The sequence below is a fragment of the Salvia miltiorrhiza genome, chromosome 2 (assembly GCF_028751815.1).
Source record: "Salvia miltiorrhiza cultivar Shanhuang (shh) chromosome 2, IMPLAD_Smil_shh, whole genome shotgun sequence".
NCBI classification, from domain to species: Eukaryota; Viridiplantae; Streptophyta; class Magnoliopsida; order Lamiales; family Lamiaceae; genus Salvia; species Salvia miltiorrhiza.
In genome coordinates this window covers 73395546-73410866 of record NC_080388.1, presented here as the reverse complement: position 1 = coordinate 73410866, position 15321 = coordinate 73395546, and the positions used below count along the sequence as shown (strand labels likewise).

General features: G+C 32.8%; 1 protein-coding gene and 1 long non-coding RNA gene across 2 annotated transcripts; one reads left to right on the top strand and one right to left on the bottom strand.

The window, feature by feature from the left end:
• Positions 1-3711: 3711 nt before the first annotated feature.
• LOC131009257 (probable transcription factor GLK1) lies at positions 3712-8716 on the bottom strand. The gene is made up of 8 exons (XM_057936534.1): positions 8409-8716; positions 8174-8260; positions 6527-6856; positions 6108-6248; positions 5546-5878; positions 5422-5469; positions 5165-5290; positions 3712-4278 (listed from the first exon to the last, which is right to left on the bottom strand). The coding sequence occupies exons 3-8, from the start codon at positions 6842-6844 to the stop codon at positions 4129-4131; spliced, it is 1116 nt and encodes a 371-aa protein (XP_057792517.1). The 5' UTR covers positions 6845-6856; positions 8174-8260; positions 8409-8716; the 3' UTR covers positions 3712-4128.
• On the top strand, positions 4179-6008 carry LOC131009342 (uncharacterized). Its single transcript, XR_009096433.1, has 2 exons — positions 4179-4318; positions 4997-6008. It is a non-coding gene; the product is annotated as an uncharacterized LOC131009342 (long non-coding RNA).
• Positions 8717-15321: the final 6605 nt, after the last annotated feature.

Genomic DNA, 15321 nt, shown 5'->3' with positions numbered 1-15321 from the left:
AACGATAGGCCCAAGCGGGTGTTGCATCGCTTGTACCTGCGGCTGCTGGACCATTGGATGTGGCTGCACCAGTTGTGCATGCAGCTGCTGGACCATTGGATGTGGCTGCATCGCTTGTGCCTGCGGCTGCTGGACCATTGGCCTTAGCTGCACCAGTTGTGCCTGCGGCTACTGGACCGTTGGATGTGGCTGCATGGCTTGTCCAAGATGCACCTGCCGCTGCTGCTGCAGTGGCCGCTGGACCATTGGCCCAAGCGGAAGGTGATGCTGCATCGCTTGCGGTGGCTGCTATTCCGAACTTGGTGGCCAGAGTCGATTAAGAATAGCTAATGGATCATGTTGTTCCGAACTTGGTGGCCAAAGTCGATTAAGAATAGCTAATGGATCCTCAATCTGGGGTAAAGACAAAAAAAACAAGGAAAAACAAGGAGATTAGGTGCAGTTGATTTATGCTATAAAAGCTGATCAAACTGGGATAAAGACACTCTCTCTTACCCACTCTTCCACCTTTGAAACCTTTACCAGAAATATGACAACAGAAACATACCGAGAGTTCGCAAATTTAGGGGACTCTACACATACATACATTACAAGAAACATACCGAGAGTTCGCAAATTTAGGGGACTCTACACATACATACATTGCAAGATCAATGTAAAAAGTGTTTCCACCTTTGAAATATTCACCAGAAATATGACAACAGAAAGATACCAAGAGTTCGCAAATTTAGGGGACTCTACACATGCATACATTGCAAGAAACATACTGAGAGTTCGCAAATTTAGGGGACTCTACACATACATACATTGCAAGATCAATGTAAAAAGTGTTTCCACCTTTGAAACATTCACCAAAAATATGACAACAGAAACATACCGAGAGTTCACAAATTTAGGGGACTCTACGCATACATACATTGCAAGATCAATGTAAAAAGTGTTTTCACCTTTGAAACCTTCACCATAAATATGACAATAGAAATACATTGCATAGAACGCTACTATGATGCCTCAGATGCGACCCATCCGGACCTTTGATTATCTCGATTGTCTTTTGATGTAGACTTTATTTTATGACTTGCTACTATGAATATTGAATATCTAAGTTTGTAAACTTATTTTGATGCCTTTCTATTTAACACTATTCGATGGCTATCTTAATTATTTTGAATCATTCGTATATTGGAAAAAAACTGTTACTCCCTCAATCCCATTAAAACTGGCCACATTTCCTTTTTGGTGTGGCCCATTATTTATGGCCACTTTCTAAAATAACTGGCCACATTTCTTTTTTGGTGTGGCCCATTATTTATGGCCACTTTCTAAAATAAGGAATAATTTAACTTAATTAGGGCCACTAATTAAGTTACTAACTAACCCCTTATTCTAATCTACTTAAATCTATTTTTTCATTATTACAGTTTAATAATTTTAGTTTTTTTTGTTTGTTTAATCTATTTGGGCCATTTTTTGTTGTTTAATCATTTCAATGTTTTTTTGTTGTTTAATCATTAGAGTTCACTGCCTACTGTCACACTTTGAATCAATTTGAACATGAACCTTTAAATATTGAAACAGCTGCCCAATGCATTGTTTTAATTTACTGAGTAAAAAAATTAAATTTACAAGTGGTTGTAAAATTGGTTGGGATTAACACTTTAATTTTATTTATAAAATTGGTTGTAAAAATTGGTTGTAAAAATTTTATTTCACTTTCCCCTACAATTTGACATTTTTGTGAAACTTGTAAAAATTGACATTTGACATTTGACATTTTTACAAGTGTTAAAATTGGTTGTAAAAATTGGTTGTAAAAATTAGTTTTACAATTTATGAATACGTTGTAAAATTGGTTGTAAAAATTAAATTTACAAGTGTTTTTTCTTTATTTCATGAACTCCTCCTTTGATTATCTCGATTGTCTTTTGATGTAGGCTTTATTTTATGACTTGCTACTATGAATATTGAATTTCTAAGTTTGTAAACTTATTTTGATGCCTTTCTATTTAACACTATTATCTTAATTATTTTGAATCATTCGCATATTGGAAAAAAAAAACTGTTACTCCCTCAATCCCATTAAAATTGGCCACATTTTCTTTTTGGTGTGGCTCATTATTTATGACCACTTTCTAAAATAAGGAATAATTTAACTTAATTAGGGCAACTAATTAAGTTACTAACTAACCCCTTATTCTAATCTACTTAAATCTATTTTTTTTTCATTATTACAGTTTAATAATTTTAGTTTTTTTTGTTTGTTTAATCCATTTGGGCCATTTTTTGTTGTTTAATCATTTCAATGTTTTTTTGTTGTTTAATCACTAGAGTTCGCCGCCTACTGTCACACTTTGAATCAATTTGAACATGAACCTTTAAATATTGAAACAGCTGCCCAATGCATTGTTTTAATTTACTGAGTAAAAAAATTAAATTTACAAGTGATTGTAAAATTGGTTGGGATTAACACTTTAATTAAGTTTCACAAAAATGTCAAATTGTAGGGGACCACACTTAATCTCCTCCCCCACTTCCTCTTCTCGGGCTTCCTCTCTTTCGTCGATGGCCTTATTCGGGATCTTGATCTCCTCCCCCACTTCGTCTTCTCCCATCGGCTGGTCTCTTCCCACGGTCATCCTCTCTACGTCTAGGGTGTGCCGCTCATGATGTAAATATCAAAGAAGGCAATAAGGTAAAATTGGTAAAGGAAGACTAGCTTGAAAAACCATAACGCAATTCAAACAAAGAAAAAAATTCATAAATTGAAAATAAAACGTAATTCATAAATTAAAAATTCATAAATAAAACGTATTCATAAATAAAACATAATTTATGATAAAATTCATAAATAAAACGTAATTCAGAAATTGGAAATTCATAAACAAAAATAAAGAGAAAATAATTCAAAACGGTCTTGTTGGAAATTGAAAAGAATGTAGTAACTGCAACAACATTCTTTTCAATCTTTACGGAAATGAGCACACCTACTGGAGTTGGAGATGGAGATGATCGAGGAAATCGGCTGCTGGAGATGGAGATGATCGAGGAAAGCGGTCTGCCATGGATGATCCCGTTTTAACTGTTGAAACAACCATTAACGACCGAATATACGGCCGTTAACCCTCCGGTGAAATCAACGACCGTTACTTTTCGGTCGTAAATTAACGACCGTTTAGTCGGTCGTTGAGTTTCCACCGTTGTCGCCAGGTGACGACGGTCCGGAGGGAAGGATATTATAATTTTATGTATAAGGAAAGGATATTATAATTTTATACCACCTTATAAGGTGTAGATAAATATATGATTATTATTTAAAATATTTGTAATGTGTAACTATTTTTTTTTTCTTTCTTCTTTGAGAAACGTAATGTGTTACTAAATTAATGAAAAAAGTACACCAAACTTGTGAGGTGCACATAAAGAAATGCGTTTTCACCCATAGACAAGTTTATGGCCAGATTTCACATAATGCTCTCAAGCCAGACATAGCTTATGGCGTTTAAACTAATAAAATCAGGGTATATTGTTATTTAAATGACGAAAAATATAACAGCTTCATCATTTTGATGAATAAGGACCCGCGTTGCAGAAGTAAATATATGTATACGTGCTTATAGGAATTGCATTTATGTATATGATCAATTTTCCACTAAATCCAAATTCCAATTCTATCTTTTGAGATAACGAAATGCATGACATGTGAGAAATCTGTGGATCTAAAATCATGAAAATCAGATAACATGTGAAAGGCAAAACAGAAAAAAGCAAGGGGGCCATGCAGTTGATGGTCCTCACTCCTCAGTTGAGACTACTGTTGGATTAAAGCCCTCATTTACAAATATTTTGACAACATTCCACTTTCATACTTCCACTTATAGGGAAAATTCATATGAATCTGGTGTCAAAGACGTCGGCATAATCTATGCACACGCGATTCATATAAGAACTTTCGCTGGAATATAGCTCAGTTCAGCTAGATCGAGCAAATGAAACGAAGAACGGAGAGCTGAGGGGCGGAGGAGATAAGTTATGCACATAGAGATTATTTCCATCTAAGTTATGTGGGAGAGATTTTACTTCTGCTATATTGGCTGTAAACTCTGCAGCTAGGAGTAGGTAGCAAACTGCTTAAGCGCAGGTTGGTGGTATCTTTGATATTCCTTGACGTTGCAGCTCCACCACGACGCTGTCTGTGGACGGGGGTTTGAGTCCAAGTGGCAGCGGCAGCCATGGCTTGGATAGAACGTCCCCAATGACTGCATCTATGCTCTCTGGAGACTGCCACGACATTTTAAGACCGTGAAGTCAGAAACATAAGGTAATACTGACAACATACTTCAAGCTTATGTAAAGAGTTATCAGAAAGTAAAATGGCATGATTTGCAGATTCAAACTACATTTGGTTACCATTTTCATGCTCCAGAGATACAGATTTAGCACATACACAACATCTAGCTGTATGCACATTTTCTTCAAATAATGGATGTATTTGCCTACCAATTATGGGCGGATTTTGCATAACAACATAAAATGCATGAGTCTCAATAATAACCAGAATGCTAGGATGTCACAATCAAATAAACAACTCGGAAGTCAAAAGAGAAATAAGCATCATCTTCATGAGAAGATAGGTTGCTAATGATTTTATTTCTTTAGTTAATTCTTCGTCTGTGCTTAGGCTTTTTATGAGTAACCGTACTGTTATTCTTCGCCATTATTCTACTCAAACTTCCTTAAGGAAAAAAAATGCTTGCACATTATAATACCTTTCAAATGCTTTAAGGAGAAGAAAATATAACCAGGTTTCAGGAACACGTTTTCACATCGTTCTATCACAATTTTGCTACATAAAGTAAAACATGAAACATTTTTGTTCCTAGTGTGGCCATAGTCATAAATCAGTATGACCTTTAAATGTATGATTTAGAAGACATAGTTTTGCTTGTAATCTTTATGTTTTTCTAATTTGTTTACTGGTTCAATCGGCTACCTCCAGCACTTACTTGATGTGGGAAAGCTATCGAGGAAACTAACAGCATTTAGAAAAAGAGCCAATGAACTGATTCAGTCTACGCCTATTTGGCAGCTACCATGCTCTATGACTATATTAAAATTACTTTTGTACGAATGTGACCGAAGTAAAGGGCTGAGAAAAAAATCTCACCAGGTGAGAGTCCATTAGTGGTTGAACCGGTTTTTGTCCAGTCAGGCCGACAGGGACACCAATGCTTGGTGCCACTCTGTATATAGAAGAAGGTGGTAGTCCTGGGACTGGGGGAGTGACAAATGTCTGCATCATTGTTTGGTCAAATGGAAACATATCATCATTTATGTGAATCAACACTTTTGAATCAGACATGAATGAGAAAACCACAGGGATGCAACTGAAAATCAAACAAATGAGTATGTTTTTGTAGTTACCGGTTGAGGAAAATGTGAGGGATAGCAAGGCATTCCTTGTGCAGGAACCTACATATGGAGAATGGAGCCATTAGAAGAAGAAGAGTAATCATGCGACAGAACAATATATAAGTGATGAACTTACATCTTGGTGGTGACAATTCCAGAAAGAAGGGTCCCCAGTTAGAGGTGGTGCCGGAGAATGTCCGGCACCCCAAGCAGGAGGAGAGGGTGATGAGGCTGGATAACCAGGCCACATATAAACTAACGATTGGTTTGGTGATGGATGACCCCAAACATGGAAGGGTCTAGAACGAGACACTGATGTCACTGGAGGGAATCCCGTGGCGGGTACAGCCCAAGAATTTGCATCACTCTTGCCTGTGCTCCCTGTGGTTCTGTATAGCTGCCGCTTCCGGCTCCATGTTGCTACCTCTGCTTCTCGAGCTAGCAAATGTTTCCTATGAGATCGATATTTCTGCATATTAAGAGAAACTCATTTGACTAAAAACTATTGACTATTAGCCTGAAAAAAGGTGACAAGAATAGGAAATTAGCGAACCTAGCTAGCAAGCTTGCCTAGGAAAAGGGAAATTTGTAAACTAAAACCAATTTTACAAAGGAGATTAAGAGTTGACACATCTGAATTTTCTGGAAAGGTACCACAGAAGAAGAGATGAAAGAAAAAGCATAAGATATGTGCATACTTGAAGATGGCTGGCAATATTATGGCGAGTAAGACAATCAGTTTCCATAAGCTCAAGAATCTTTGAAGGCACGGCCTTGTCCACACCAAGCTGTTCAACTGCTTGAACAAACTGTTTGTGCAGCTCGGGTGTCCAATCCACCTATGCACATAGATAGAGAAGCCATTGATGTTCTTTCCAAAAGTCATATTAAAGAACTATATTTGTCAGCCTACTATACTCGCAGGAGCACAGCATTAATCTTAAACTTAGGATAGTGATAGTTAATGTGGCATGTACACAAGCATGATAGCGGAAATAAAGTTGGTAGAAGCAATTTGATGTTAATCAGTTTTCCAAATAAGGACAAAGAACTTTTCATACATCAAACCTAAACTGCTTGAATATAAATTAGCTTTTCTGAGATTACTTGTAATTACCTTCACTTTCCTCTTCCCTGAAGAATTGTTTATATGAGCTGATGATTTTCTTCCTTTATCAACTTTTCTGGGATACAAATTAGCCACCAATTTTTCCCTTATACTCACAGTTTCCTCTCCCTGAACTATGCTTGACCCCGAACCATGGTTTGAGGCTGATGCCGAGGCAGAAACAGCAGGAGCCTTTTCTTCTTTAATAAAAATATTTCCTTTTCCTTCATCAATTGTGTCAACTTGTACCAATCCAGTAGCATTAGAACTCATCTCTGATTCATCACCAGCTCTAGAAGAGATTTGAGCATGATTTTTTGGGTCCATCTCCAAATCCAGCTGCGTATTTTGGGTCAGCATTGTCAAACAAATTCCCATTAAAGAAGAAGGTAAGAACTCATTTTGTTCCATTGAGCAACTGTCTATTAGGCTTATGTCTCACTTTTCCTCATTGATAGACACAAAGCATTCTGCAGTATCTTATATATCCACAGTAGTTTATATGAAAAACTTCAAGCATGCTATTCCATTCCATATTGATGTAGATATTACATTCGTGGTGATGTATAAGCTATATAAACCTAATTTGTTGCATGCAAACATTCAAAGATAAATTTTCTATAATAATAGAAATAAACTAAGGTTGTATATCAATTCTCTTTCTGGTAGAAAGATGCAAAAATGCATTAGCTATAAATATTTCTCCTCTTGTCTTATTTTCTGATATTTCTCCAGTGTTATTGGATTATGAAGAACTGGATCTCAGAAATCCCAATTTGAATTTATACTTATTTGATTTTGGTATACATTCACTACATGCACGAGAATAGCAGATGGCCCATTTTTCCCTCACAAGTTAGAGAAACAAACATTGAATTGATATGTATCTGCCCGATTTAAATGAAGTGAGACGTAGTCACAAAAGAGAGAATACATCCACAGTTTTTCCTACAACACCAATGCATTAATGATTCACAATAGCCCTAGAAACACAATTAATGACACCATGGAGTAGTAAATATTTAGTTTTGCGATTCTCTTTGAATAACATTTGATATAATGCCCTTTGAATTCTCATGCTTTCACATCCTTGAAACTCAATTTTACTCCTTCCAACCAATGCCATGGCAGGTATAGCCGCAAAAGCCATTTTAGCAAGACAAGTCTACAACGCTACATCAAAATGAAGTATATGTTGTGCATAATGTAGTTAGAGAAAGCTACTTATGTGAAATAAAACTGTGCCACATGTTGTAACAGATAATAATACCATAATTGAATAATGTTCCAAATTTATTGGGATGTAATTAAGGACAATTAAAGAGAATATTGTTCAATATATCCTTCCTAGCTATAAACAAACAATATACAGATTGAAAAAGCACATAAACGCCTGAAACAAGATATAGTATTCGATCTTCTAAATTGCACTTCCAAATTCCAATCAACATTAGATAAGCATACCACTCGAGAGTCAAACTGCACAGCATTATTCCATATATAGAAGTAATTAATGGTATAGAAACACTTAACACAGATAAATAACCTCCACAATAGAACAATAGAACGCAACTTTATTTTCAAAATAAAATAAAAAATAACCATTAATTTCTCGCCGTAGTGAACCGCAAAACACAAAATTAAGGAACTGCGAACCTCATGCTCTCTGAGCGTAACTCGCTGCCGTCCAGGATCAGACTCCGCAGCCGCAGCACTCTCTCAGCGCCGCGCCAACTTCTCCGACTTACCAAAACACAGTAAAAAAACAGAAAGACAATTACTCACAGATAAGAAGAAGGAAGAAAAAAGTGCACCGACTTCAACTCAAAATCAAAAGCACGAGACATCTAAACGTCTCACGCCACAAAACATTATCTAAGTCTAAACTCACGAGATCCTCGCGTTTCCTCCGTCTCCGACGGCCGCGGTGGCATGCGCGCGGACCTGAGCGACGGCAGCTCGAAATCAGCGGCGGCGAACGGTGCTTCTTTGGATCGGCGAGTTGCGATTTCAGCAGAGATCGGTCACGTGAGCTAGCGCTGAGTTCGATGGCAGTTGCTGCGCCTGCGCGGCTCTGATCGCCTCCACTTTTCTTCTCTCTCTCAGAGCTAAGAGTCATTAATGAGTTTATGAGTGAGAATGTGTGAGTGCCTGCAAAAAGCTTGTGATCATAACGACGTTATTTGGTTTGTGGCTTCAGTTTCTTATTTTAACTGCGGATAATTATATTTATTTTTGCTTTTCCTTTTTCCGACAAAAAATTAGCTATAGTTGATTATTTAAGACCTTATATTTTATAATTATTTTAATTTAATCAAGATTAATTGATGAAAATAAAACCCGTTTTTGAAAAATGTCAATGGCACATGTTTGACTATTTGGTATATTACATACGTACAAACTCGAATAAAATGTATTGGTAAAATTTGTATTTTTTTTTTTGAGAACGAAGAAGAGCTATATTAATTCAAATCGGAAAGAGCAATATTCGAAAGCCAAGTAGGGAAACCTGACTTTCAAATCATTATATCAGATAAAGACAAAGCTAGTCTAGCAAGTTCATGAGTGGCTCTATTAGCCTCCCGACGAACATGTAAAAAATCCAACACCACCGTCCCACGAGCATGAACGAAGGCCTCATGCAAATCGTCACACGAAGAATCAGAACCATGGTAAGTATCATGAAGCAGATGGATCGCCAAGAGAGAGTCCGAAAAAAGAACCACGGGACCCAAATCTAACGATAAACTCACTCCCACAGCGAAAAGCATAGCATGCAGCTCACCAAGTAGCACCGTTTCACCTGGTAAAATTTGTATTTAAACACCATATTTTATAACTTGATAATTTTCAATAATTTATTTAAATACTACTAGTATATAGTTCATTGAATTTCGATGGAAAATAACCTTACATCATAATATTAGTTTTTTTTTTTTTTTTTACAAAAAGACCGTAGTCATATGTCTACTATTGAGAAAAAACAAATTTGTCTTACTCTTAGAGAAATTAGAGTGTTCATTAAAATGAATCAATATATTAGTATCAAATTAATTTGCACGAGTAAAGATTTTAAAATCATGCAAGTACAAAACAATTTTTTTCTTTTTTTGAGGGGAAAAGTATAGAACAACTTTAGCAAAGAATCCATATATACTTCACACTAGCATTTGCATCCCGTGCAATGCACGGGAAAATATTTTTTATTTTTTATATTTATATAAAAATTAATACTAATTTAATTATCATACTCATAAATATAATAAAAATTAATTTTAACTACGTATATTTGAATTGAATATTAAAAAATTTAAAAATAATAAGAATTTACAATTATAAAATTTGATATTATGAAAGCAAAAAAAAGTTTAAAAAAAATACTAATAAAAAAATTTAAAATATTTTTTTTTCAAAAAGATGAGAAATGATGAGAAATTTATAAAATTTTAATATTTAAACAAATTTAATTTTTACATTTTAAATCAAATATTTACATAAAATATATCAAATTAAAACTCTTATTGTGATCTTTAATTTGATATGCATATTAAATATTTTATAATTAATCGAATTTCACAATTTTGATAAGAAATAAAACAACAAATAAGAAGTTAAAGATATGAAAAATAAAAAGAAAAATATAGTTTAAATATAAACCTTTAATTTTATTATAACTAATTTTTATTTAATTTTGTTTTATAACAACATATTAGTAGTTTATTTGTTCAGTTGACCGTGGAATGTATAAATTCATTTGAATGGCTTTTTTGTCTAATTAATTAATAGATAATAGATTTGGTTTTAATTAGTGAACGTGGGATTGTATAAATTCATTTTAATGGTTTTTTGTCTAATTAATTAATAGATAATAGATTTGGTTTAATTAGAGAACGTGTGAAACAAATGGGATGTGAATAATATATTTATAACCTTCATATTAAAAGTATTTTCAAAATTGCTATTGAAATCAATTTCAAATTGATTTCAAATCAATTTGAAATTGAAAACTCCCCTTTTAATATAATATAGATGTGTGAATTTTCCCCATCCGTTTGTATGCGACAAGAAAATGATTCAATTTCGAAATCAAACAATAATTCATGATTTTCAGTTGTATTTCTTAGACATAATTACTATATATGTTTTTCACTACTTATGTCAAATATAGAATTTCAAAGACATTTTTTTTTATGTTAGAGTTTAATTAAGTACTTTTTTAATAAAAACAAAATACAATAAAGAGCTGTAATGTCCTTTTCTATATAAGAATATACTGGGACGTGCAATCTATATGACATTGATTTAAATCAAGAGATTGTACATTTACCAATTATCATAGAATTTAAGATTACCACATGGTATAATAATTTTTGATACAATACAAGAATAATAAATTCATGTGTGGACTTTTCATGTGGAACACGATAAAGACATGCATGACAATTTATTACCATGTCTACTTGTTAAAAACCCTAAGAATTAATTGGTCATTTTTATTTGATCTAATATTACGATATACTATATATAATATTATTACAACGTGCAATATTTTCAATCTTGGCATTATAAATATGACTTTTACAATTTATATGATCTACATCGATTTTATTTTTTTTATCAGATTAAAGTTCACGCGACTCTAATTGCATTCATTGAAAAGTTGTAAAAGTTATAATATCATCGTTTAAAGTGATTTTCGGATCACCATATTAAATTTAATTTCACCAACCTCACTGAAGAAATGACTAATTCATAGAACATGTAGTGAGACATATCGTAACAGGTAATAGTAGATGATACCACTATCACAAAATATATCAAAATAAGAAATAACATTAGTACACCAAGAATGATTATCCAGTTCGGTGATAAAACACTTACGTCTAGGGGCCTCGCCCAGAAAAAATGATCCACTAACTGAAATTAATTAAGATACAAACGAACTTTACACAATAAGACTCCCTTTTACTACATCTCTATACCTTCCCAAAACTTTATCACGGTGGATAGTTGGAAGCAAGCTAGACAATTACCCATTCCTTAAGCGTGAACTCATCACCTTCAACATTTAATTCCTTGATAAAGAAGAGTCTACAACTCTTTTATAAAGTACGTTAAATAGTGTATACCTCACAAATACTCTTCTGCTGCTATAACAAAGAAAGGAACTAGTATTAGAAAACGCATCATTTGCAGCTAGTTTGGGGGACACCTAGTAGGAACATAATAATTCTCGACATCATGCGAGATCAGTTTGGCACAAAATTATCCCACCTTCTTGAACGAAATATGATATCCTTAAATAGCCTTCACGTCCTCAATCTTCTATTGTAGCCCAAATTAATCATTTCCTAATCGTGAAGGGTAACAACTCCTTGAAGATAAGCACAAACACATATATCCATAATCTGACAATTCCTTAAAGATAACAAAAAAATGATTCTATATATTCATAATATTGATCAAATATATTTTAATAATTAGGAGATACAAAGTCGTGCAAATCTACGAGATTAGCTAGCTAGGATGGATAACTCTGAAGTATATCTGTTGATAAATTCGTTTACTGATAAAGATTAGGTTGTTTTATCGCCAACTAATATATTTGGTGTAATTATGAATGTACTAAGAACAGAAAATATAAGCGTTGTCTACGTAAATATCATGTTTTTTGTGCTAAGATTAAAAGAAGTGTGTTGTAAACTCAAAGATTATGGGGGAAAGTGCAATTCAATTGATAAAATATTTTTTTTCTAACCAATGGGAGAAAGTGCAATTCAATTGATAAAATATTTTCTCCGTCCCATCTTCATAGTCCCTTATTCTTTTTTTAGATGTCCCACAATATAGTTCACTTTCTAAATTAAATTAGCATTAAATTTCTTTTTTTAATCAAAGTAACCTTATTTAAATATAGTCAAACATAGAATAAATAAGGGCAAAATTGAATAATTACATATATTTTGTATTTTTCAAATACTATTTGAATTTTTCAAGCACTATTTATTGCATTTTCTTAATATGTGTGAAAATTAATATGTGTGAAAAAGTGAAGTGGACTATGGAGGTGGAATGAATGGAGTATTTTTTTTAATGAGAAATGCATAAGAAATGAAAAACCCAAAAAAATCAATTAAAAGTGATGTTGATAAGTATTTTAGACAATGTAGCTAGAGTTGGTCAGAAAAGCACTATATGTTGAGGGGTGGCCCCTTGTTTTCTCAACTAGTCAAATCCATAGCTTGATCATGTTTGCTGAGGCATGATGAAGGCCCTCTCTTTATCTCTTCACATTGTATGGTCCTATTATTCTCATTTTCAATTAGTGTTTGTCATTTTTATTTCAAGATTCCAACATATGCATTACAACTAGCAAAATATATTGAGAAACCTTAAAACTATCTTTATCAATTGATCAATACCCACAGGTCCTTACCATAGAATAAAAGACTAGTTAACAAAAATAGATACTAAAATGTTTTAAAAGCAATGATAGATTGTATAAGTAGCTAGGTAACAAACTAGCTCATCACAAAATATCTTTCATCATATGAAGAAATGACACTTGACATCTTGTTATTAGATAATTACAAACTCGTTTCATCTCATAAGAAAGTATCATATTTTTCATTTCCTCCGTTCCATAAGAAAATATCATTTTTATTTTGGAATATGTCTTCATTTTATCTTTTTAATCACAATTATTCATTTATGCATGACGTCATAATTAATTCAACCACAATCATTTATTTCCATTCAACACATTATTTTTCTTCTTCTTAAAATTCATGTTATTCTTAAGTGATATTCTCTTAGGAGACAAATATTAAAAAAGAATGCAAAATTAAATAAAATAAAAAAATTGACAGACTAACTGACAAGGAAGAATCAAAAATAATTTGCGAGGCTCCAAAGAAGCCACATAACACTTTTAAGTACTCCTTGTTTGGGTGCTTGTTTTATCTCAGCAGGCGGGCCCCACGCTCTTTAGCTTAGTTTCCAGTTTATTTCCTAACATAGAAAAATTTCAATTCTTATATCCCATCACTAATAAATGTTTTGCCAATTTTTTTATTTATTGAAATTTACTATTTATTTCTAAATATGAACACAGTATGGTACCACTTTTATCGACTATCTATAAATGTAACTAATTAATCACAAACTTCAATATCCAAACTATACAAACTTTTAGCAAACTTTCTTCTCCCTCATCCCCACTATATTAACGTTTTTTTTTTTTGGATGTTCCATATTATAATCCAATTTTTGTAATTTAAATGATCTTAAAGTTTTCTTTTATTAAAATAAATTGTTTGATTTTTACGAATATAATATGTGGAGCAATAAATAAGAGTAAAAGAAAATAATTGCATGTATTTTTTTTTTTTACTTGGAGAATGAAAGCTGTAGAATATGAACCTGAAATATTTTTAAAATAACATTAAACATATTTTCTTAATATATGTAATAAATGGAAGTGGATTCTTTTAATATGACGGAGGGAGTAAAATATTTTTTATGTTGATCCATCAATGATCAAGCTATTATTGCTCGAACCTCGTAAACATTTATTGTTGGAATTATTTCAGCGAGTTAGGTTTGATTTTTGAAGAGCATCATTTTTAACGTCATTTTCGACCTAGTTTAGCAAGAGTGAGGCTTCGACACATATTTCAATCTTATAATTATAGTTGTAATTTGTAAAATAATTTATCTTTATAAATCTCTGTTTTTAGTTGATTATATTTATGATATTTTTTATACAAAAAATACATTTTCTTTTGTAAAAAATAAATTTGCAAAATAAAAATCTCTACGACGGATTCTTAAAGACAAAGTGGAGATATCTATGCGACTACTTTTGTGACACTGTTTAAATGTTTAGTACCAAAATTGTACAATTTAAATATTAAACATATTTTTGGAAAAAGATTTTAAATATGGAGACAATACTAAAACAGATTAGCAACAATACTAATGAATTGGACTGGTATACAGAAGAGTCTCATATCACCACGTGTAATAATGTGATTAAATATACATTAGAAAAAAGAAGCCAAAAAAAAAATTCGAGTGCTAAAAGTAGAGAAAGGAAACAAATGATGAAGCAATCAATCTATGTTGATTACTAGATAAGAGTGACGAACTATAGTAATGCCATAATATCATGATTAGACAATATAATTCAAAAAAGACAACTAGGATCATCTTGCTTTGTTGATACAAAAAGACATTCGCTTTGATTATTTATTTATTTGTTTTAATTTTTTTAATAAAATCAATAATGATTCTCCATTTTTTTTCCCTTGATAACTCAAACTCTCGACTTATTGGTTGGAGGGGAAGCGTCTTACTAATTGAGTTGTGCTTTGTTTATTCATATAGTAGATTTTATAATATGTATGTGTGTATATATAAACAGAAAAGGGTTCAAAAAACAACATTCTTATTGTGATAATGGTGAGAACTATAATAACTTATACTCCCTATGTCTCGTGAAGCAAGACCTAGTTCTTTTCGGCACATGAATTAAAGAAATTGGTATTTTGTGTGTTAAGTGTGGTAGGTGAAAAAGTGAATAAATGGTACACCCTCCGTCCACGAAAGAACTTCCTATCTTTTCTTTTTGGGACGTCCATAAAAGAACTTCCTACCTATTTTTGGACTATACCCCACCACTTATAATCCTCTTACTTTTTACTTTTCACAACTTCCAATATTAATTATAACACATTTTCACCACTTCCAATACACTCAACTACCTTTTATTCACTTTCAATACACTCAACAATATTTTTTCT